Source organism: Xyrauchen texanus, chromosome 49 (assembly GCF_025860055.1).
Source record: "Xyrauchen texanus isolate HMW12.3.18 chromosome 49, RBS_HiC_50CHRs, whole genome shotgun sequence".
NCBI lineage: Eukaryota > Metazoa > Chordata > Actinopteri > Cypriniformes > Catostomidae > Xyrauchen > Xyrauchen texanus.
In genome coordinates this window covers 2,858,910-2,881,367 of record NC_068324.1, presented here as the reverse complement: position 1 = coordinate 2,881,367, position 22,458 = coordinate 2,858,910, and the positions used below count along the sequence as shown (strand labels likewise).

The following is a 22,458-nucleotide window of genomic DNA, read 5'->3' as shown; positions in this document are numbered from 1 at the left end:
AAATGATAAAAGTCAATAATCAAATAATAAATAAATCTATAAATCAATTGAATTTTACAAGAATAAAAAAACGATTAAAAAAGTTAACAATAATGATAATAAAAATAAAACAAAACAGTGAGAAAACGGGAAACGAAGAATTTATAAGATACATTATATCAAAGTCTCACTGAGAACAAATATAATTGTTTATCTTTCATTTATTTATTTATTTTACAGAGAATGGACTATTTTGATTAATAAATAATATACTAAATTACCCAAATTCAGACATTTATTCCTAATTTAGTTTTACGTGGTTTTATTGTTTTTTTTTAAAGGTACATTATATGACATGTTGTGGGATTATGTGTGATATGATGCGTACAACTGCACCACCATTACAGAATAATAAATTACGTCACAACAATGTCTGTTTCTATGCTATGCAGTTTAATTTCCATGGTAACCAACCATTCCGTCATTCAGGAAGAGGAAGTTTAGTGCCTGTCAACGACCAAAGTTTGCGTAGCCTATTGGCTAAAAACAACACAACTTGAGAAACTTTCGTCTGTTTTATAAAACAATAGTAATATTAACCGACTCTATTGTTGAATTACTTGACGTGAGGAATAAAAACACGTGGTTATGGGGGCAACAGCGAGTAAATTGCCGAAAGATCTTCTCTCAGAATATCAGGTGAGACTTATTTGACTTATTTATTTGTGTGTTTTTATTTTCATTTTTAATGTTTTTTGGTTGCTCCAAAAAATAAAAAGACAAACTTCGATTGTCTGATAGTTCTACTCAAACAGGACCAAGTTTTGGAAAAGTTCCAATTATAAAACGTACATTTAATGTTTACTGTAAGGAATTGCAGTTATGTGTCGTAATTTTTCTCTTTGTTTACCTCAGGAGCTGACATTTCTCACAAAGCAGGAAATATTACTGTAAGTCATAAAATTCCTATAACACACATCACATGTTACTTGCCTTTATTGTTGTATTATTACATATACTCTACATAGCACGTTGTTCCATGGAACACAAAAAGAGATGTTAGGCAGAATGTTCAAGCTGCTATTTTCCATACTATGAAAGTAAATGGGGACTGGTTCTGTGGAGCTACAAAAATCACTATAAAACTAGTAGAATGACATCAAACATAATTGAGGCATTGAACAAATCCTTGTTAAGTAGATTTGTATTAGCAAACTAAAAATCAACCTCATTAGGGCCTTTCTCACTGGCGATATTCTAAAGCCTATTTTAGGTTCTTTTCCCCTGGACTAGTGCTTTTCATTGCTTTCACGCCTAAGGAAATATAGTTCCTCTAAGCAGTTTTAGGGGACATTTTTAGCTCCTACTCCAGGGTAGATACTTTTGGGGTCTATAGGGACTGTGGTTCTGTGGAGCTCCAAAAATGACAAAAATCACTATAAAACTAGTAGAATGACATCAAACATCATTGAGGCATTGAACAAATCAATTAGCAAGCTAAAAATCAACCTCATTAGGGCCTTTCTCACTGGCGGTACTAAAGCCTATTTTAGGTTCTTTTCCCCTGGACTAGTGCTTTTCATTGCTTTCACACCTAAGAAACTATAGTTCCTCGTAGCCGTTTTAGGGGACGTTTTTAACTCATACTCCAGGGTAGATATGTTTGGGGTGTATATAGGGACTGTGGAGCTCCAAAAATGACCAAAAATCACTATAAAACTAGTAGAATGACAAATATCAGTGAGGCATTGAACAAATCCTTGTTAAGTGGATTTGTATTAGCAAACTAACAATCAACCTCATTAGGGACTTTCTCACTGGCAGTACTAAAGCCTGTTTTAGGTACTTTTCCCCGGGACTAGTTCTTTTCATCGCTTTCGCACCTAAGGAAATATAGTTCCTCTAAGCAGTTTTAGGGAACATTTTTAACTCATACTCCAGGGTAGATCAACCTCATTAGGGCCTTTCCCACATACTAACAGCAACAGATCTGTATCTCATCATTGACGTTTATTTAGGGCACACAAAAGATTCAGTGAACTTCAGGGCAGAGAGGATGGACCATACATCTCTAGGTTGTCCATGGAAAAGATCTTAATGGTTCCTGAACTGAAGGTAAGAAAAGATGCACTAAACTGTTAACTGCAGTTCTGTGTTTCATTAGTTTCACTATTAATATAATTTAAAAATCACAGCTTCATATTAATTTTATGCTTTGGATCTGTCGCAGTCTAACCCCTTCCGGAAAAGGATATGCCATGTTTTCTCATCCTCCGATATAAAGGATGGCAGCTTGAGCTTTGAAGATTTTCTGGATCTCTTGAGTGCCTTCAGTGATTCGGCTTCACTGGAAATCAAGTCCCACTACGCCTTCCGAATCTTCGGTAAAAAAAAACACTTAAATATTAAATACGCTTAATGAACAGCAACAAGAAGAAACATTTGAACACCAGTTAGAGGATCATATTTATATCAATAAACGGTGTCGGCTCAACTTTACTCTCACAATAAAATAACGTGTATATTTTAATATTTAAGAGAGGAGAGATACACTGAGCCTTATGAAGACGTTGTTAAACCAATCAGGTCAGAGTAAACTGGTCAAGGAAAACTTAATTTGATTGGTTACTAGAACCAGGTAGACCCGCCTTCCCCCTAGCACTTTCAAAACTCTTTAGTGAGAAATTTGTGCCAAAAGTGAGCGCAACAAAGGGAAGACCGAACAGTGTATATCAGATTATTTCTGGAAAATATTTATGCCACAAACACAAGTCATTTACACGTTGCAGTAGTTTATTTTACACATACAGACGTGGTCAATCCACTTTGCCGTTCATTACACCATTAATTTACTTGCTTATCACCGATTGCTGGTTTGCAATGATTTTGGCCACGTCTAGGCGCATACAGAGCCAAAAGTGTAAGCGGGGGAAAAAAAAAGTCAGAAGAATACGGACTACATTTACTTTGTAGTGCTAATATTTTTTCTTACGCTTAAAATTTGATTTACACCTTTACAAAACCTTCTGTGAGCATGCAATTTATTTTTACCCTTGCAATTTGATTTACGCTTTTACAGATCTTACACTGTGTTTGCAGATCATTTAACATCAAATGTTTATCGTGGGTCAAATGTTTTGGGTAGCTTCCACAAGCTTCTCACAATAAGTTGCTGGAATTTTGTCCCGTTCCTCCAGACAGAACTGGTGTAACGGAGTCAGGTTTGTAGGCCTCCTTGCTCGCACATGCTTTTTCAGATCTGCCCACAGATCAGATTGAGGTCAGAGCTTTGTGATGCCACTCCAATATCTTGACTTTGTTGTCCTTAAGCCATTTTGCCACAACTTTGGAGGTATGCTTGGGGTCATTGTCCATTGGGAAGACCCATTTGTGACTGAGCTTTAACTTCATGGCTGATGTCTTGAGATGTTGCTTCAATATATCCACTTAATATTCCTTCCTCATGATGTCATCTATTTTGTGAAGTGCACCAGTCCCTCCTGTAGCAAAGCACCCCCACAACATGATGCTGCCACCCCCATGCTTCACGGTTGGGATGGTGTTCTTCGGATTTCAAGCCTCACCCTTTTTCTTCCAAACATATCGATGGTCATTATGGCCAGATTGTTCCATTTTTGTTTCATCAGACCAGTGGACATTTCTCCAAAAGTAAGATCTTTTTCCCCATGTGCACTTGCTAAACTGTAGTCTGGCTTTTTTATGGCGGTTTTGGAGCAGTGGCTTCTTCCTCGCTGAGCAGCCTTTCAGGTTAAGTCAATATAGGACTCGCTTTACTGTGGATATAGATACTTGTCTACCAGTTTCCTTTGCTGTTGTTCTGGGATTGATTTGCACTTTTCGCACCAAACTACGTTAATCTCTAGGAGACAGAATGAGTCTCAGCAGTATGATGTCTGTGTGGTCACATGGTGTTTATACTGGCGTACTATTGTGTGTACAGATGAACGTGGTACCTTTGGGCATTTGGAAATTGCTCCCAAGGATGATCCAGAATTGTGGAGGTGCACATTTTTTTTCTGAGGTCTTGGCTGATTCCTTCCAATCAGAAACTAATTGGCTAATTGTCTAAAGGCTTGACATCATTTCCTGGAATTTTCCAAGCTGCTTTAAGGCACAGTTAACTTAGTGTATGTAAACTTCTGACCCACTGGAATTGTGATTATAGTCAATTAAAAGTGAAACAATCGGTCTGTAAACAATTGTTGGAAAAATGACTCATGTCATGCACAAAGTACGACTTGCCTAAACGACTTGCCTAAACTATCGTTTGCTAATATGAAATCTGTGGAGTGGTTAAAAAATTAGTTTTAATGACTTCAACCCAAGTGTATGTAAACTTCAATTAACACATTAACAATTATTGTCTTACAAAAATTGTATAAATAGTGTTAGTGCATGGTTAATCATATTAACCATTACTCTTCATATTTTCATCAACATGATGTTTTTAATTAAAACCATTTTATTATCATCATGATGCGACTTTTTCATCTCGTCTTCGGTATCACTAATAAAATAAAAAAATAAACTTTTCGTCAGTAATTTTGTTGACATTCTTGTATTATGTAGTCTATAGTAAAATTCACATTTTCTCCACGTTTTTCTGTAATGCTCCAGACTTTGACGATGATGGCACCCTCAACGCTAGCGACCTGGAGCAGCTGGTGAACTGTCTGACAGGAGAGACGGACGACACCCGTCTCAGTGCAGAGGAAATGAGACAACTCATAAGCAATGCGAGTCCAACAGAAACACCTCACATGATCTTTATGTCCAAAGTGAAAAACAAGAGACATCCGTCATATGATCTTTACTAATACAACTTTAATTGTGCAGATTCTTGAGGAGTCAGACATCGATAAAGACGGAAGTGTGAACCTCTCTGAATTTCAACATGTGATCTCCAGATCCCCAGACTTTGTCAGGTGAGGAAATCTGTACTTAAAGGACTAGTTCATCCAATAATATAAAAGTCTGTCATTTAATCACCCTCATGTTGTTCCAAACCCGTATGACTTGTGGTCGTCTGTGGAAAATAAAATGAGATGTTAGGCAGAACGTTCACGCTGTTATTTTCCATACAATGAAAGTAAATGGGGACTGGTGCAGTTCAGCTCCAAAAAAATAAACTATTCAAATGATGTGAAAACAACATCACTGGTTCTTGTGTCAGAGCTGATGTGACGTGAATGGATGCAAATGAGATTTGAGGGAGAAAGATTATCAGTGAATAACAACTTAAATTTCAGTCTTTTCCTTGCACAAAGCTATCGCATATACTGGAATATATGAACTACTTTTATGATATGGAAAATAGCATCGTGTACGTTCTGCCAAACATCTGTTTTATTTCACTCAAGAAAGAAATCATGCAGGTTTGGAATGACATGAGGGTGAGTAAATGATGACAGAATTGCCATTTTTTGGGGGTACAAATTAATTAGATTTTTTTTTTATTTACAAACTTATTTGACAGTCTTTCTCTTTATCCTCATTGACTTTACATGTAAATTTTATTTTGCAGTTCATTCAAGATTGTGTTGTGAAATTTACGAAGAATTGAAGCTGCTTTCCGGTCCTGATTATTCACTTGCGCTTGTAATCTTTCATTAAACATCCTGATTAAGCCTTAATTGTAAATGCATTCTCTCGTGCAGCATTTATACTATTTATGTATTTGAAAAATGTTTACATACAGAAATCTACTTTCTATCCTGTATTTTGGATAATATATTTGCACCTAATTTAATAAACACTAAAGCAAAATGTGTTATTCCTCTGGTACTAATGAACATTTGCTTACATGAAAGTAATCAAATAAAAGGATGTACAGTATTTCAATCAGGGGGGAGATTGCTCTTTTGTTACTGCAGATACGAAAGTGTTCCACAACCCACAAACAACATCCTTAACACACAATCCATGACTTGGGAAGTATCCCACCAGCGTTGGTTCATCTGTACTATTTTCAAAGCCATGTCCCAGTTGACCATAATGACCTGTCAAAATGACAAGAAAAGCACATGAGCAAAAACTCAATTACAATAAACAACTATGGCACATATATACATATATATATATATATATATATATATATATATATATATAGCTCCCCAAAAAGCAGACTCTTACCCCATCCCCATGTGTACAGATCCCCCGTATCTACAATGGAAAGAGAAAATAAGAATTCTTCCTCATTGCCCAAGTGAACAGATCAGCACAGTTGTGTAATAACTGATCCACATGGGCCGGTCTCTTACTTGTGATGGCAGCTGTATGGCGAGATCCACAGCCGACTCTGCTGATTTCCGACACTTGAGGAATATCCACTAGTGCAGGAAACGCTTGAATTGAGATGAACACTTCTGTTGCACTCTTTTCTTCAGTTTCACTGAGGACCAAGTCAGTTTCACCTAAACAGTGACAAGCACTAATAATATGTATATATACATATACAGTCTATATAATATAAGTGTAGTAATACAGTCCCATACCACTGCTTTTTCGTCCGAGCTTTTCCTCCTTTAGGCCTCTAGATGGCAGTCCGAGCTGCCCACTTTCATTCCATCCCCACATATACAGGTCCCCACCAGCTAAACAAGATAAACAATAGCAAATTAACACACATTGTCACACAGCTGTGGCCTAGCGGTTCGTGCATGATATATAGGGGCGGCTGTGGCTCAGGTGGTAAAGCGGCTCGGCCACTAATCACAGGGTTAACGGTTCGATTCCCGGGTCACATGACTTGCCGAAGTGTCCTTGGGTAAGACACTGAACCCAGAGTTGCTCACAAACCCCAAAGGCAGGCTAGCGCCTTGCTAGCGCTCTGCCACCATTGGTGTATGAGTGGGAGTGTGTGAATGGGACACAGTGTAAAGCGCTATATAAGTGCAGACCATTTACCATATATAGAGCTGTTGTGCTCATGTGGGAGATGAGAGTTTGAATCTGAGTCTGACTACAGTATAAGTACAGATTTTAAAGTTTTTTTTTTAAATGTATAAACAATTTTTAAGGTTCACCCAAAAATGAAAATTCTTTTAATTTACTCATAATGTTCAATCGCAGACTTTATTTCTTCAGCAGACTATTTTAGAAGACTATTTCAGCTCTGTAGGTCCTCAGAATACAAGTGAATGGTGACCAAAACTTTTGAACTCCAAAAAGTAGCATAAAAGTAATCCAAACAACTCCATTGGTTACATCCATGTCTTCAGTAGCAAAATTATAGGCGTGGGTGTGAACAGATCAATATTGAAGTCCTTTTTGTACTATAAATCTCCACTTTCACTTTCACATTCTTTTGTTTTTAGCGATACGTTTGCTTCATGCATATCGCCACCTACTGGGCAGGGAGGAGAATTTATAGTAAAAAAAACTTAAATATTGATCCATTTCTTACCCACATCTATCACATCGCTTCAGAAGACATTTACGCTGCCTTATGTGCTTTTTTTGAGCTTCAAAGACTTGGTCACCATTCACTTGCATTGTATGGACCAACAGAGCGGAGATATTCTTCTAAAATTCTTAATTTGTGTTCAGCAGATGTAAGTCAGTCATACATATCTAGGATGGCATGAGGGTGAGTAAATGAGAGAATTTTCATTTTTGGGTGAACTGTCCCTTTAAGACATGAGCTGAAAGAACGTCTCAATGAACGACTGAGCAGCTGAATATAATGAGGAATGTTTCTGGAATAATCTTACCACTGATGGAAGCAGAGTGCCATCCCCCGGCAGACACGACTTTGATGGGAACTCCCCAAAGTGCCTCCACAATTTGAGGTTCCTCCTGTGACGTCAGAGTACCGTGACCCAGCTGACCATGACTGCCAACACAATAAAATGTCTTATCAGCTTATAAAGTCATGAAAACCAATATTTCTTTACAATTAATCGCCAATAACATTTTAGATGTTCATTTACCTTCCTGATCCCCAGGTATACACAGCGCCAGGGTCCGTCAGCAGAACAGCGTGTTCTGTGCCCAGCGCCAGGCTTACAGCAGAGAGTTTAGAGCAGAGAGGACGGAAAAATGGAGGCCTGGGCATGACATACCCGCCTGGCACCAACGGCAGCGTAACAGCATTTCCTGTTTAAATGCATCATAACAATATCATCATCCTGGTAAATCCTGGCACATAGTAGCAACAGAATTATTTCCATCACAAAATCAGGACTAAGCTCTAAAAGACACCTGTGTATTACCAGTGTTATGTGAGGGGTCTTGTTCCCTCTTCCAAACGAGCTTGTTTTTGGGGTGCTGTATTTCCCAGCATTCCACTCTGTCTGTGAAGCGGAGCGTCAGATATCTCTCGCTGATGAGGGCATCTGTGCACCCCTCACTCTCTGGAACGAGCTCTCTGCACACCTGTCCTGATGGGCCACATACAAACCCTGACAAACACACATGAACGCCCCCTGAAACGACAGCAACAGGACAAACCAAGTTGAATTGGTACATAGACATAATGACAGTCTCCCAAACATTTGAGTAGTAATTCAAGTCATTTTTATTTGTATAGCGCTTTTCACAATGCTCATTATGTTCACAGATTAACAGAAATTCATGTATTAATGTCTTTTTAATGTCTGATCCTAAAATATGCTGTCGAGGTAGGCAGCTCACTAGGTTTTGAAACACAGCTTTAAAAAGAAATGATTAAAAAAAATACATGTTATCCTATGACATCACCAAACTTTGGCAGGAATATGTTATTAAAAAAGAATATAGTAGTATATATAAATCAAAGCATAACAACAAAATAATATTCGAGTAGTATGTGCACTATGAGCAGCTTATATTAAATAAGTAGAATAATGGTTAAAATAATGAATTATAGTTAAAACATCAATATTACATTTTATTAAATTAATTGTAAAAAATAAAATATATATAAAACAAATATGATACATTTACGATTTTTTACACTTAGTTTGAAGGTTGCAACTCACCGTGTGTCTGATGCACATCAGCTCTCGTGCTCCAGCTCACATTCACTCTACAGTCTGATCTGATCATACATGATGTACACGCGTCTGATAACAGCACAGGTGTGCTCACTTTACAGTTTACCTGTCCACTCTCATCAGCCGGACTTATCTGACCAAAGCTATTGAAACCAAAACCAAACCAGTTCATTGACTTATTCTAGTTAACCAGGCGAATTAAGACTTGATTTTGAGTAATGTGCAGAATGGAAAGTTGCAAATAAGTTGGCAATAGCGGCAGCTTCAACAACCGGAAGTTGAGTGTTGCCCGAGTCTTCTTTCAAAATAAAAGTCAAGTTGTTTTGAAAAAGAAATTATATTTATTGTCTGTTTAGAGATTGGAATACACAACGTACATAACTTATTATATAATATTATATTCAGTGTTGGGTGTAATGCATTACTAAGTAATTAATTACTGTAATTAAATTACTTTTTCATTTAAAAAAGTACAGGATTACTCTTAATTTTTCAGAAATGTATTTACAGTTACTTCTAATGTAATTGTGTTAAATACTGTATAGACTCTAGAACAATTCAATATAAAACAATAGTGAATTTAAAATCAACATTTAACGTCTAATGTTAAAATGAATGTTTTCTAATTTAACGCTGTCCCTTTAAATTCTTTGGCCAGTTCATGAATAATTTATTAGATTTTATATGATTTATCTGAAAGAATTCAAACAATCAATTTACAATTAATATTATTATTAAAATATTAGGATCACGTGAGCTACACCATCTTCTCTCGTATTGGCTGTTGCTCCCGAAAGTCGCTCTTCATTTGCATAAAGTTAAATATTTCTCAACTTTGTCGTGTCGCTGGACACGCCCACATCCGGTCGCCAACCGTCGCTTGTGTTACCGGAAGTCGCCAGCTCTCATTGAAAATGAATTAGATGAGATGTCGTTTTGTCGCTGGCAGTGTGAACGCAGCTTTAATGTAAATCGTCATCATCTGATGTGTGTAATTTTTTTTTAATGTTTGAATACTTTCTCCATAATATGCAAACACAACCATAAATCATCTATTTGTAGCTTAATTTCCCTGTGCTTCTGTGGCATTTTTGTTTTGTTTGTTAGCCCGACAGCAACATTGGCTCAACCAATGCTGTGAGTTTCTGTGTCGTAGCAGATGGAGGGTGAATTCAGAAAAATGTTGAAAAATAATGTTTATTTAATGTTTGGTGACACTAGTGTCGCAGGAATTACACAATTCAGCTCTAACATCCACCTCAAACTTAAATCAAATTTAAATCCACTGACTTTGATTGGGACTTTAATTTTGAAATCAGTTCCGCTTCGCAGCTATTATAAGGAAGCGTGAGACAGTTTCTGGCTTCACTCCGTTTCTATGGCGGATCCGTGGGCTGCTTCACTCACGGCGTCTTTATTTAATGTCAATAAAACACAAATACTGTCATTTACACCTATTTCACTGATTTAATTTCGGTTTCACCAGCTTTGGAGCGCCAGGTGAGGGGTTATTTAGGGTCTCTTGCTATTACATGTTCTAAGCATGAGACTTATTCTCTTCACTAAAGGTTTTGGGAAGAATTAGTGATAAGTTTACTAGTTCTGTTAACTCCATTAAAGACTGATATAATATCTGATCTTAATCTTACTTAAAACTTTATCTCAACTGAATTTGTCATTATATCTGATCTGAACTTAATATGAATTAATATCTGACATTAATATGATTTAGCATCTGATTTGTATCTAGTTGAGCATTTGATCTGAATCTGAATTCATATCGGTTATTAATAAGATTACATTTCTAAAGTAAATCAGATTTAACCTAATTTAATATCTGATCTGAATCTAATTTTGTACCTGATCTGATATTAAGCTGAATTTGATATCTGATCTTCATGCTTATTAATTATTAATAGGTATAACTGAGAGCTGTTAAATGCACCCCCATTTCCACAGTCCCGGCCCAGTTTTCTAATGGGTTTTGAAATGATTTACACAGTCAATAATCTCTCTTTCTGTAGTCATGGCGTCTCTGTCAGAGGAGGTGTTGTTGGTGGTGAAGAGGGTTCGTCAGAGGAAACAGGATGGGAATCTGTACCTGATGGCCGAGCGTATCGCCTGGGGTCCGGAAGGGAAGGACCGCTTCACTGTCAGCCATCTGTATGCCGACATCCGCTGTGAGTTACACATCTTAACAGCCTCTTATGTTTGGTTGTTGTTTAGAAGAGTAACTCATGTTGACATTTTTACATATTATTGCTACTTAAAGCAGTGTACTAGTAGAACAAGTGTTCATACAGTTCATTTTTGCATTCGTCTGCAGAGATAAACTCCATTTAAGATGGACAATTTTGCTGTTGCTCAAATAAAATGTTTATTGCATTGTCATGTGCAGGTCAGAAGATCAGTCCAGATGGTAAGGCAAAGATCCAGCTGCAGTTGGTTCTGCACACAGGAGAAAGCACCAACTTTCATTTCGCCAATGAGAGCACTGCACTGAAGGACAGAGATGCCACCAAAGAACTCCTACAGCAACTGCTGCCCAAATTCAAGAAGAAGGCCAATAAAGAGCTGGAGGAGAAGAACAGGTGAGATTATTTTTAATATGTTGAACACAAACTATTATTATTGCCGTTGGCCATGTGAGAGCTTGTATCATTCGACTGCTAGTTCTTATCTTTGGTGTTTTAAATATTGCAGGATGTTGCAGGAAGACCCTGTTCTGTTCCAGCTCTATAAAGACTTGGTCGTGAGTCAGGTCATCAGCGCCGAGGAGTTCTGGGCCAATCGGGTGAGCCTGAATTCTGTTGACCACGCCCTCTCCAACAACAACAACAAACAGGAAGTGGGCATCTCAGCTGCTTTTCTGGTGAGTTTCTAGTCATCAATAAATGAGGGTTTCACAGCATTTGAAACTGTGCCGTTTCACCCCTTGATAATGTTGAGTAACCATGGTTACAGGCTGACATCAGACCACAGACAGACGGCTGTAACGGCCTGCGGTACAACCTGACCTCTGACATCATCGAGTCCATCTTCAGAACCTACCCCACAGGTAAGTGAAGAGCTTAAGATTTGTGGTGAAAACAATCTTGTATATTTTTTCTAAACGAAGCTTTTGTCTGGATATTTGTGCAAATTGCACAATAGTGAGGATATTGTCATAATTGTTTTTAATGTGTATACATCAGAGGTTTTGTGGTTTGGTTTTTACACCTTTATTGAATCCCCAAATCACTCGCTCTTTGTCAATTTGCAGTCAAGCAGAAATACGCAGAGAACGTTCCTCACAACATGACGGAGAAGGAATTCTGGACACGGTTCTTTCAGTCTCATTACTTCCACAGAGATCGAATCAACACGGGACAGCAGGACATCTTCGCAGAGTGTGCCAAACAGGACGAGAAGGGTACTGCACATACATCTGCATATCTGTATATATATATAATTGTTTATTTTAAGTGGGCATTATATCTCTTCAAAAAGTATGATATCAGAAGTCTATGCTATTGATATCATATTTTTGTATCGGTGTATTTCTTGTAAGCACATTAATTGTGTCTAGCGTAGTCCGATTCCCAAACAAATGACTCTTATGAACCGATTGTTTTAAATATACAGCGTGAAATAGACAGCACTGCCAAATGACTCTTATGCTACGTTCACACCGGACGCGAATAGCGCGTCAAATTCGCGCCTACCGCGTCTAGTTATACGCTTGACCACTTTGAATCCATTCGCGCGTCAAGAGCTGAAATTGACGCCGTAAAAACAAAAGTTTGAAGCGAAATTTACGCTGACGCGTCTGAGGCTAAATCCGATGACGGCCATCTTTTTACAAGATGGCTGATGTTGATCGAGCATTCGTGGAGAGAGTCACCGCTCTGTATTTGCTCTGGAGAGCAGAACAGCGGCGTATGGGTCGTCGTCGCCGTACTTGGGTCCACCAGCGAGGGCGCGGACATGCTGGAGAGGAGCCACTGCCAGGTCTGGGTCGGGTTGCGGCCAACAACTCCTCCAGAGAGGCACTCCGGTGAGGGATGTCTTCATGGCACACTTCTCGGCGGAGGGAGCAGTACCATGGCAGCCGACGGAGTAGCGTTTGAAGTCCTCCTCATGACTTCCCCACAACGGCTCTTTTAAGAGCCACCCACAAACCTATAAAGAGCTAAACTATCTAAAAATAGTCCATTATTATTATATTTTGGGTTTTTTTCCCCAGGTTGTCAGCCCCAGTTCCAGGATGTCAGGTCCACAACATGCACATTTATTAAGTTGAGACTTTTTAAAAATGTCAGGTTTTCCATGGTAATATATCAGGTTAAATTATTTATTTATTTTTGTTTTGATGATAAATGGAGCCAGCCTCCAAAAGTAATTAACCTGTCCTGTGTTTTTTTCCTTATTCAACACTGTCCAGACACTAATGTTGGTTGTCTTTACATTACAATAATAATGAAAGATTCCGAGCGGGAGTTTACGTCACTTTACCTCCTGAGTGACAGCAGGCAGCTAGGCTCCTGATTGGTTAACGCGGCGCGAATTGACGCCAAAGTTCAGATTTTTCAACTCGGGCGGCAGACGCGAATTCGCGTCAAACGCGTGAATGCACAAAATGCACCATTCGCGCGTAACGCGCCAGACGCTCAATTCGCGCGAACTTGACGCTGCGAATGAGGCGTCGCATCTGCGCGCTCGCTCGCTCGCGAGGAATTTTTACGCGCGTAACGCGTCTTTACATTGACTTAACATTGAAATCACTCGCGCCTGACGCGCTATTCGCGTCCGGTGTGAACGCAGCATTATGATTTGGTTCTTTTGAATATACAGCCTGAAATAGACAGCATTGCCAAATGTCAAATGACTCTTATGATTCGGTTCTTTTGAATCTACAGCGTGAAACGGACAGCACTGCCAAATGACTCTTATGATTTGGTTCTTTTGAATCTACAGCGTGAAACGGACAGCACTGCCAAATGTCAAATGACTCTTATGATTCGGTTCTTTTGAATCTACAGCGTGAAACGGACAGCACTGCCAAATGACTCTTATGATTTGGTTCTTTTGAATCTACAGCGTGAAACGGACAGCACTGCCAAATGTCAAATGACTCTTATGATTCGGTTCTTTTGACTATACAGCGTGAAACGGACAGCACTGCCAAATGACTCTTATGATTTGGTTCTTTTGAATCTACAGCATGAAACGGACAACACTGCCAAATGACTCTTATGATTTGGTTCTTTTGAATATACAGCGTGAAACGGACAGCACTGCCAAATGTCAAATGACTCTTATGATTCGGTTCTTTTGAATCTACAGCGTGAAACGGACAACACTGCCAAATGACTCTTATGATTTGGTTCTTTTGAATCTACAGCGTGAAACGGACAGCACTGCCAAATGTCAAATGACTCTTATGATTCGGTTCTTTTGACTATACAGCGTGAAACGGACAGCACTGCCAAATGACTCTTATGATTTGGTTCTTTTGAATCTACAGCATGAAACGGACAACACTGCCAAATGACTCTTATGATTTGGTTCTTTTGAATCTACAGCATGAAACGGACAACACTGCCAAATGACTCTTATGATTTGGTTCTTTTGAATATACAGCGTGAAACGGACAGCACTGCCAAATGTCAAATGACTCTTATGATTCGGTTCTTTTGAATCTACAGCGTGAAACGGACAACACTGCCAAATGACTCTTATGATTTGGTTCTTTTGAATCTACAGCGTGAAACGGACAGCACTGCCAAATGTCAAATGACTCTTATGATTCGGTTCTTTGGAATCTACAGCGTGAAACGGACAGCACTGCCAAATGACTCTTATGATTCGGTTCTTTTGAATATACAGCGTGAAACGGACAGCACTGCCAAATGTCAAATGACTCTTATGAGCCTGTTCTTTTGAATCCACAGTGTGAAATAGACAGCACTGCCAGTGTGGTCCGATTACAGAACAAATGACTCTTATGAACCGATTCTTTTGAATTGAATCTATAGTGCCATGCAGACAGTGTGTCCAGTGTTTTCAATTTCGTGAACAAATGACTCTTTTATGAGCCGTTACCTTTGAATCTACTAGGTGAAACGGCATAGATTCCCAAAAAAATAAATCTTATGAGTCAAATCTTTTTAGTGAATCAACAACATACAGGGCGACCAGTGTAGTCCAAATCTCAAACACATGACTCTTATGAGCCGGTTCTTTTGAATCTACAGCATGAAATGTACACCATGACCATTGAAGTTCAATTTCTGATCGAATAACTCTTATGATTCTTTTGAATCTACACTGGAAAACACACAGCGCTATCTCCCTAAGTGCTTCTATCGGTACTCCAGTTTTTATTCGTGAATAAAAACAAAAACATACTGAATCATCCGTTTTGTCACGACTCAAAATGACCCAAGAACTGTTACTGTGTTATGTGTTATTAAGGCTCATGAGACTTAAATCAGAGCAATTTGATGTGTGTGTGTGTGTGTGTGTGTGTGTGTGTGTGTGTGTGTGTGTGTGTGCTCCTCTGTGTCTCTGGATGAACTGGATTCTGATGGAGTTTGTTTGTCTTGATTTTCAGGCCAGATGTCGATGGTGTCTCAGGGAGTGAAGAACCCAATGTTGGATCTGCTCTCCCTCGAGGATAAAACATTAGACGAGGTGAGAGATATTAGACTTTGAATGACACTTACTTCAAAGCTGTACCTTTAATTAGAGCGTACCTTTGTGTGTGTTTGAGCTCTGTATTGGATTATTTATTGCTGGTGGTAAGTTAACTGGGCTGGTCTCTCTGTAGGGTTATGGCACAGTGACGGTTCCCTCCTCATCAAACTCATCAAACAAAACATTGAGAGAGAACAGTAACTGTGCCATCATCAAACGCTTCAACCATCACAGCGCTATGGTGCTGGCGGCCGGACTGCGCAAAGTGTGAGTGTCTCAACAGCAGAGTTAATGTGAGTGTGTGTATCACACATTCAATGATGTGTGTGTGTGTGTGTGTGTGTGTGTGTGTGTGCGCTGCAGGGAAGCCTCCTGTGATCAGACCAGTGAAACTAGCAGCACTGATGGAAACTCCAGAGATTCAGATTTCTTTCAGCCACCACTCAAAAAGGTGAAACTGTTGTACTGCACACACGCACGGCTCTTTCAGTCAGATTTTAGAGCCGGAACTATCTGCTTGCAGTTTTATATTTATCCCTTGGATGGACTCACATGTCAATTTGACCCTTTAACACTGATTTACATTAACCTTTGTTTAAGGCCTGAAACTTCATGACGTCCTCCACAGAGGTGATCTGGCAATTGTTTTTTTTTAATTAATTACTTTGTACCTCCAGTTCACATGAGAACTTAAGAGAAAGCTGTAAAAAATAGCAGAAAAGTTCAAAATGTTATTTTATATGTACACTCATACTCATAATTGCACACACACACACACAGTTTGACAAAACAAGTATTTTAAACAAATAATTGTGTTAAAATAATCGAAATATTATTAAACATTGCAGAGTTGAGGTTCTTAGCTTTCAAATGATACCATGATCACGTTTGTAGTCCATTCAGAGGCCAAGATATTCCACAAAACATGGGGATGGGCGGGGCTTTGTGTCTATGGGCGGAGTCTTAAAACAGGTTGGGGCCAATCGTGCCTTTCAGATCTGTATATTGTGTGTATATAGAATTTTTTCCCCCAGTGTTTGCTGCCATCTAGTGGCTTGATCTAATACTACAAGTAGAGAGATGGAGCAAACAGAGCCTTTATTACAAGCTTTTGAAATTAAAGATAGAAAATGGGTCAGTTTGACCCAGCAGGTTCAAAGTAGGGTCTTCCAAGGATTAAGCTGTTTTAAGTTTGACGTCACTGTTGTTTTGTTGACCTTCAGGTGAAATTACAGGAAGCCATGGAATATGATGACTTGCAGAGTGACACTGGCTGTAAAACCATTGCTTTGAACCTGAAGAAGTCTGACAGGTAAAAACAGAGTTTATGTATTTATTTTGATAATCGTTGAACGTCTCTATTAACTGTTGCTTGTTATTTATTTGCGTTTTGTTTGTTTGTTCCTATAAGATACTCCCACGGGCCAGTACCTCTGCAGTTACAGAATTACACCACCAGTCAGGACATTATAACCTCCATCAGTATTATCCAAAATGAGATGAAGAACTATAAACCCTGTCTGACAAAGGTACACCAGTGCACCAGTTTTACAGATGCAAGTTGGCCATTTTATCGTTTGTGGGAAATGTCAGTGTTTGTGTTGTTTCAGGTGATGTCTAGCAGTGCGGCGGGCTCCGCCATCACAGAGCTGTCACCTGGCGGGGTTCTGATGCAGGGTGGAGGCCAACAGACCATTAACCGTGAGTTAAAGCATGTGAATATCAGACTTGCACACGTTTACTCAGCACTCATTGCAGTCGGTCTATTCCTCCCATAAATAATATCAAATGTAACTGCTATTACAAGAAGCCTTTTTAGCCATTGTTACAGCATTTTTGTGTTTATGAATGTAGAGTTAGTGCCCACTGATGTTCAGAGTGAACTGAAGCACTTATATACAGCCGCTGGAGAGCTGCTCCGACACTTCTGGTCCTGTTTCCCCATCAACACTCCCTTCCTGGAGGAAAAGGTCTGGAAATGGGTCTTCATTTAGTGGAGATATCAAAAGTGTATTTTTATAATCCTACCATCTTGTTGGATCTTGATGTTTTTTATAATTCTGTTTTTTGTGTCCCTCCTCTGGACAGGTAGTTAAGATGAAATCTAACCTGGATCGATTCCAGGTGACTAAGCTCCGCCCCTTTCAAGAGAAGCTCCAACGGCAGTATTTGAGCATTAATGTAAGGTCACGCCCCCTGCCCCTTCCATTCACTGTGAGGAACACTGAACACATGAATAATAATAACTAGCCTCTGTTATAAATACAGGCAAGAATTGATCATTTTCAGTATTATATGGATATTTGGGTCAGGAAAGTTTACGGTTTAAGAATTAGTTCACCCATGTCATTATTTCGTTACAACGTGTCATAATAAGTGGCTCATTATTATAACTTATATTATAGTTGTAATTTATTATTTAATAACATTATAATTAAATACAAATAAAACATTATATGTAATATAAATTATAATATTATTATATTAAATTAAAATGTTTATTAAACATTATATATATATATATATATATATATATATATATATAAAACTAACTATTTAATTAATTGCATAAATTAATATTGCATAAATATATAAATATTACTATTTAATAAATTATATTATATACCATATAAGTGGTTCATAATGAGGTGTCATAGTAAGTGGCTTCTTATAATTTATATTATAATTAAATATATTAAATATTATCATTTAATAATATTAAATAGTTATAGTGTAATATACTGTCATTTAATATTATTAATATATTAATGTATAATATTTAATATTAATACATATATATATATATATATATATATATATATAAATTATTTAATTAAATATATTATTAAATTATATAAATTATTATTACATTAAATGTATGATTAAATTATAATATTTAATATATTAAAGTATAACATTTAATATTAATAAATTATTTATATATATATATCAATTATTATTAAATGAAATATATGATTAAATTATATATATCAATTATTATTACATTAAATATATGATTAAATTATCATATTTAATATATTATCACTAGAACCGTCGAAATGAGCATGCATTATGCTCATTTCGCATTAAAGCATGCAATTAATTGTAAAAGTTTTAACGCAGTAACCAATTTGACATTAGATTCTGTTCTAAACACTGGTTGAATAGGGCGGAAATTTTGTGACGCGTATGGAGAAGAGCACGCCAAAAACATACACACGGCAATTCCATGTGTTTTTTTTAAACGATGATGGAGAAAAGGACTTGTTACAAAACAAACCCAGATGGTACTTGAGACAAAAAAGTATTCCGTGTCCATTGTAAGGTGGAATTTAAATACCACAGAAGCACGTCAAGTCGTCAATATCACCTAAAAGCCAACCACGCGATGCATGGCACGATACTGCAGCCACCAAGCTTGTTGGAGTTCTCCGGTGGAATGTCTGCCAACAAACCGCTCAATGTTTTTTTCCCCAATTTGGAATGCCCAATTCCCAATGCGCTCTAAGTCCTCGTGGTGGCGTAGTGACTCGCCCCAATCTGGGTGGTGGAGGACGAATCTCAGTTGCCTCCGCTTCTGAGACAGTCAATCCACGCATCTTATCACGCGGCTTGAGCGCGTTACCACGGAGACATAGCGCGTGTGGAGGACTAGTTCTTTCATTAAGTTAACTTCCCTCTTAGACTTTGGGAAATGTTTATTGTTGCTTAAATTGGTGCTATTTTGCTATTTTCATCTTTATACTGTGGAAGGATTTGTTTAGACATTTTTTCATTTACATATTGATTTGTTTTCTTTCTTAAGAAGGAACAAAATGCATTTTTACAGGAAAGTAGCATATATGTAGTCAAATTTCCACACTCAAAATCTGCGATTAACTCATGAGAAATGGTGCCATTTAATCACGATTCAATAATTCAGTCGACTGTCAGCACTAAAGATCACATTTATAAGTGGTCTTTTTTAATTGACTGGTTAAGTGCTCATGGTAAAGATGTGTTTTAGAAGTTTTTTGAAGATAGAGAGTGAGTCAGCTTCATGGTTGGAGTTGGGAAGCCGAAAGTCCGGGAAAGTGTTTTGGTGCGTCTTTGTGTTGGTACAACAAGGCGATGTTCCTTAGCTGACCGCAGGCTTCTGGCGAGAGTGTAGATCTGCAGAAATGATTTTAGGTATGCTGGAGCAGACCCAGTGACTGTTCTGTATGCAGCATCAGAGCCTTGAATTTAATACGTGCATCAACCGGCAGCCAGTGGAGCGAGACAAAGAGTGGTGTAACATGTGCTCTCTTTGGTCGATTAAAGACCAGATGTGCTGCTGCATTCTGGATCATTTGGAGAGGTCTAATTGCACATGCAGGAAGGCCTCTAATGAAAGAGTTACAGTAGTCCAGTCTAGTTATGACAAGTGACTGAACGAGTAATTGTGTGGCATGTTCAGAGAGGAAGGGTCTTCCTGATATTGTAGAGTGTAAATCTACATGATCTTGCGGCTTTTCAGATGTGGTCTGTGAAATGTAGCTCGTTATCGATGGGTACCCCTAGATTTCTGACCGTTTCGGAAGGCGTTACTGTAGTCGATCCCAGCTGCAAGGTGATGTTGTGTTCAACAGCAGGGTTGGCTGGAAAGACAAGGAGTTCGGCCTTGGCTGGGTTGAGTTGCAGGTGGTGTTCCTCCATCCAGGCTGAGATTCGAGCAGTCACCGTGGTGTCGCTGGGCTGGAATGACAAGTAGATCTGTGTGTCATCGACATAGCAGTGGTAAGAGAAACCATATGCCTGAATGATGGGTCCCAGTGATGTTGCGTATATAGAGAAGAGAAGAGGCCCAAGCACTGAGCCCTGAGGCACCCCAGTAAGTAACTGATGTGACTTGGACATCTCACCTCTCCAGGCTACCTTGAAGGACCTACCTGAGAGATAGGAGTTAAACCAGTCAAGCACAGTTCCTGTGATGCCCAGCGAGGAGAGGGTGGAGAGTAAGATCTGATGGTTGACCGTGTCAAAGGCTGCAGAAAGGCCCAGTAGAATCAGGACAGATGATCTGTATTCAGCTTTCGCCCATCTCAGCAACTCAGTGACAGACAGCAGGGCAGTCTCGGTGGAGTGTCCACTTTTGAAGCCTGACTGATTGTCATCCAGCAGCTTGTTCTGTGAGATCTGATTGAAAACTGCAATTTCAAGTGTTTTCGCCATTAATGGGATGAGAGAGACTGGTCTGTAGTTCTCTACTTGTGTGGGGTTAAGTGCAGGTTTCTTCAGCAGTGGGGTTACTCGAGCCTGCTTAAATGTAGTGGGAAAAGTGCCTATAATAATAATAATATAACTATTAAGTTATATTTATATTTATAACTAATAAAGTATTGAGTTTTAAAAATAAGATAATTTATTATAATCCAAAAAATAGTACATTGTTATATATTATGCTACATATAATATAAATGAAGATGTTAATTTATTAAATTATAATAAATCATTTTATGAACTAATTTTTAAATTGTAAATAGTTGTATTAAATTATAAGTGGTTTCACACGAGAACTTGATTTTCATGCTAAAAATAATAAAAAAGTTATTTGAACGACAAGACTGTAGCTTAATTATGACATTTGTTGGTGAACTATTCTTTTAAGTCATTATTCACTGAAAATCTTCACACTGTGGCTCTCAAACATCGTTCTCCATTCTGTATATTTAAACTGCTGATTTTTCATTTATCGACATGTTTGATACACCTGCAGTGGGACTATATAATCATTTCTTGTTTATTTTGATTGTGTTTTCAGCTAACGGGGCATCTTGAGGAAATGCTGCAGTCTGCATACAACAAGTTCCAAGCCTGGCAAACCCGTCGAATGATGCGAAAAACATGATGAGATCGTGGGAAAGCGAGTGCTTTAAAAGAGAGAAAAGACTCTGTATAAAATTAAAAGAGAGAGCATATCAGACACATGCCTAGCTTAGGCCAAATCAGGGTGACCAAGTTGGGTGAATTTTCCAGCCAATCAGAGCTGGAGGTGCTAGTGGGCGTGTCCTTGTGGGAGGAGCTTGGAAAGGGCAATGCTGTCATCTTATTGGTCCAGGTGGAGATGAACAGCGTCAGTCACATATAACTGTAGTTATTTACTTCTCTCTTCGCTTTTGTTTGTTCCGTTATGTTTCTTTTTTGCCTTTCCCGTTCTTTCAGTGGATTAATTGCACTTCCTAGGAAAGATGTGAAATTTTAACAGTGTTGTATTTCTACAAAGACCAAACGGCCGTAATAATATAGGTGGAAGGTTTCTCAGGAACATATAATGTTTAATGCAAAGGACTCGGTTCTAAGGAAAAGCTTTTAAGTCGACAATGAGGAGGAATCATTACAAATCAGATATTGCAATCCAGTTCCACTCTCTCGAGACTTGACGCTGATTGGAGGTCAGTTGCTCAAGACATGCCAACGGGAGGGAATATAGCAATACTGTAACAAATATATCTTTGTAGTGCATTAATTAATCTGTGTGCTACAAACAAGTGCACACTTCTTCACACTGCTTTCTAACGTGTCTACTTTGGCTGCACTGAGTTGATGTTGTTTCAAATAAAGTCATAAATCATAATGTTGTCATGATATTGTGTATGTTTGTGTGTGCTTCCTCCAAGTGCTTCTCAGGTTCCCAAGTCTTTGTGTGCACACAGTGAGGAACTTGGATTAAAAACCAAAAAGAGGAAGAGGAATTCTTAAAATTATTATTGAGTGAAAAACAGATCAATGTTTAAGTCCTTTTTTTAACTATAAAGCTCCACTTTAACTTTCACTTTCAGATGTA

General features: G+C 38.3%; 3 protein-coding genes across 3 annotated transcripts; 2 read left to right on the top strand and 1 right to left on the bottom strand.

Annotated features, from left to right (window-relative positions):
- Positions 1–474: 474 nt before the first annotated feature.
- Positions 475–5,661, top strand: LOC127640753 (calcium and integrin-binding protein 1-like). Its single transcript, XM_052123476.1, has 7 exons — positions 475–678; positions 895–929; positions 1,998–2,094; positions 2,210–2,363; positions 4,618–4,736; positions 4,837–4,925; positions 5,525–5,661. The coding sequence occupies exons 1-7, from the start codon at positions 628–630 to the stop codon at positions 5,544–5,546; spliced, it is 567 nt and encodes a 188-aa protein (XP_051979436.1). The 5' UTR covers positions 475–627; the 3' UTR covers positions 5,547–5,661.
- A 167-nt stretch (positions 5,662–5,828) lies between these two features.
- Positions 5,829–9,252, bottom strand: LOC127640752 (RCC1 domain-containing protein 1). Its single transcript, XM_052123475.1, has 8 exons — positions 8,961–9,252; positions 8,214–8,426; positions 7,932–8,097; positions 7,713–7,834; positions 6,495–6,593; positions 6,261–6,413; positions 6,133–6,162; positions 5,829–5,999 (listed from the first exon to the last, which is right to left on the bottom strand). The coding sequence occupies exons 1-8, from the start codon at positions 9,145–9,147 to the stop codon at positions 5,842–5,844; spliced, it is 1,128 nt and encodes a 375-aa protein (XP_051979435.1). The 5' UTR covers positions 9,148–9,252; the 3' UTR covers positions 5,829–5,841.
- A 1,092-nt stretch (positions 9,253–10,344) lies between these two features.
- Positions 10,345–22,252, top strand: LOC127640598 (general transcription factor IIH subunit 1-like). Its single transcript, XM_052123239.1, has 15 exons — positions 10,345–10,475; positions 11,000–11,155; positions 11,374–11,566; positions 11,679–11,847; positions 11,940–12,033; positions 12,238–12,387; positions 15,571–15,650; positions 15,787–15,920; positions 16,017–16,104; positions 16,877–16,965; positions 17,065–17,182; positions 17,264–17,354; positions 17,508–17,623; positions 17,742–17,834; positions 21,436–22,252. Exons 2-15 carry the CDS (start codon positions 11,002–11,004, stop codon positions 21,520–21,522), a joined length of 1,656 nt encoding a protein of 551 aa, XP_051979199.1. The 5' UTR covers positions 10,345–10,475; positions 11,000–11,001; the 3' UTR covers positions 21,523–22,252.
- Positions 22,253–22,458: the final 206 nt, after the last annotated feature.

Excerpts from the sequence above, each read along its gene's own strand:
- LOC127640753 (XM_052123476.1), top strand. The coding sequence starts at position 628 with ATGGGGGCAACAGCGAGTAAATTGCCGAAAGATCTTCTCTCAGAATAT. Across the intron at positions 679-894 it reads ATCTTCTCTCAGAATATCAG|GAGCTGACATTTCTCACAAA; the intron begins GTGAGACTTATT and ends TGTTTACCTCAG. Across the intron at positions 2,364-4,617 it reads CTACGCCTTCCGAATCTTCG|ACTTTGACGATGATGGCACC; the intron begins GTAAAAAAAAAC and ends GTAATGCTCCAG.
- LOC127640752 (XM_052123475.1), bottom strand. The coding sequence starts at position 9,147 with ATGAACTGGTTTGGTTTTGGTTTCAATAGCTTTGGTCAGATAAGTCCG. Across the intron at positions 7,835-7,931 it reads TATACCTGGGGATCAGGAAG|TCATGGTCAGCTGGGTCACG; the intron begins GTAAATGAACAT and ends TTGTGTTGGCAG. Across the intron at positions 6,000-6,132 it reads TCTGTACACATGGGGATGGG|GTCATTATGGTCAACTGGGA; the intron begins GTAAGAGTCTGC and ends TCATTTTGACAG.
- LOC127640598 (XM_052123239.1), top strand. The coding sequence starts at position 11,002 with ATGGCGTCTCTGTCAGAGGAGGTGTTGTTGGTGGTGAAGAGGGTTCGT. Across the intron at positions 16,105-16,876 it reads TTCAGCCACCACTCAAAAAG|GTGAAATTACAGGAAGCCAT; the intron begins GTGAAACTGTTG and ends GTTGACCTTCAG. Across the intron at positions 17,624-17,741 it reads CTCCCTTCCTGGAGGAAAAG|GTAGTTAAGATGAAATCTAA; the intron begins GTCTGGAAATGG and ends TCCTCTGGACAG.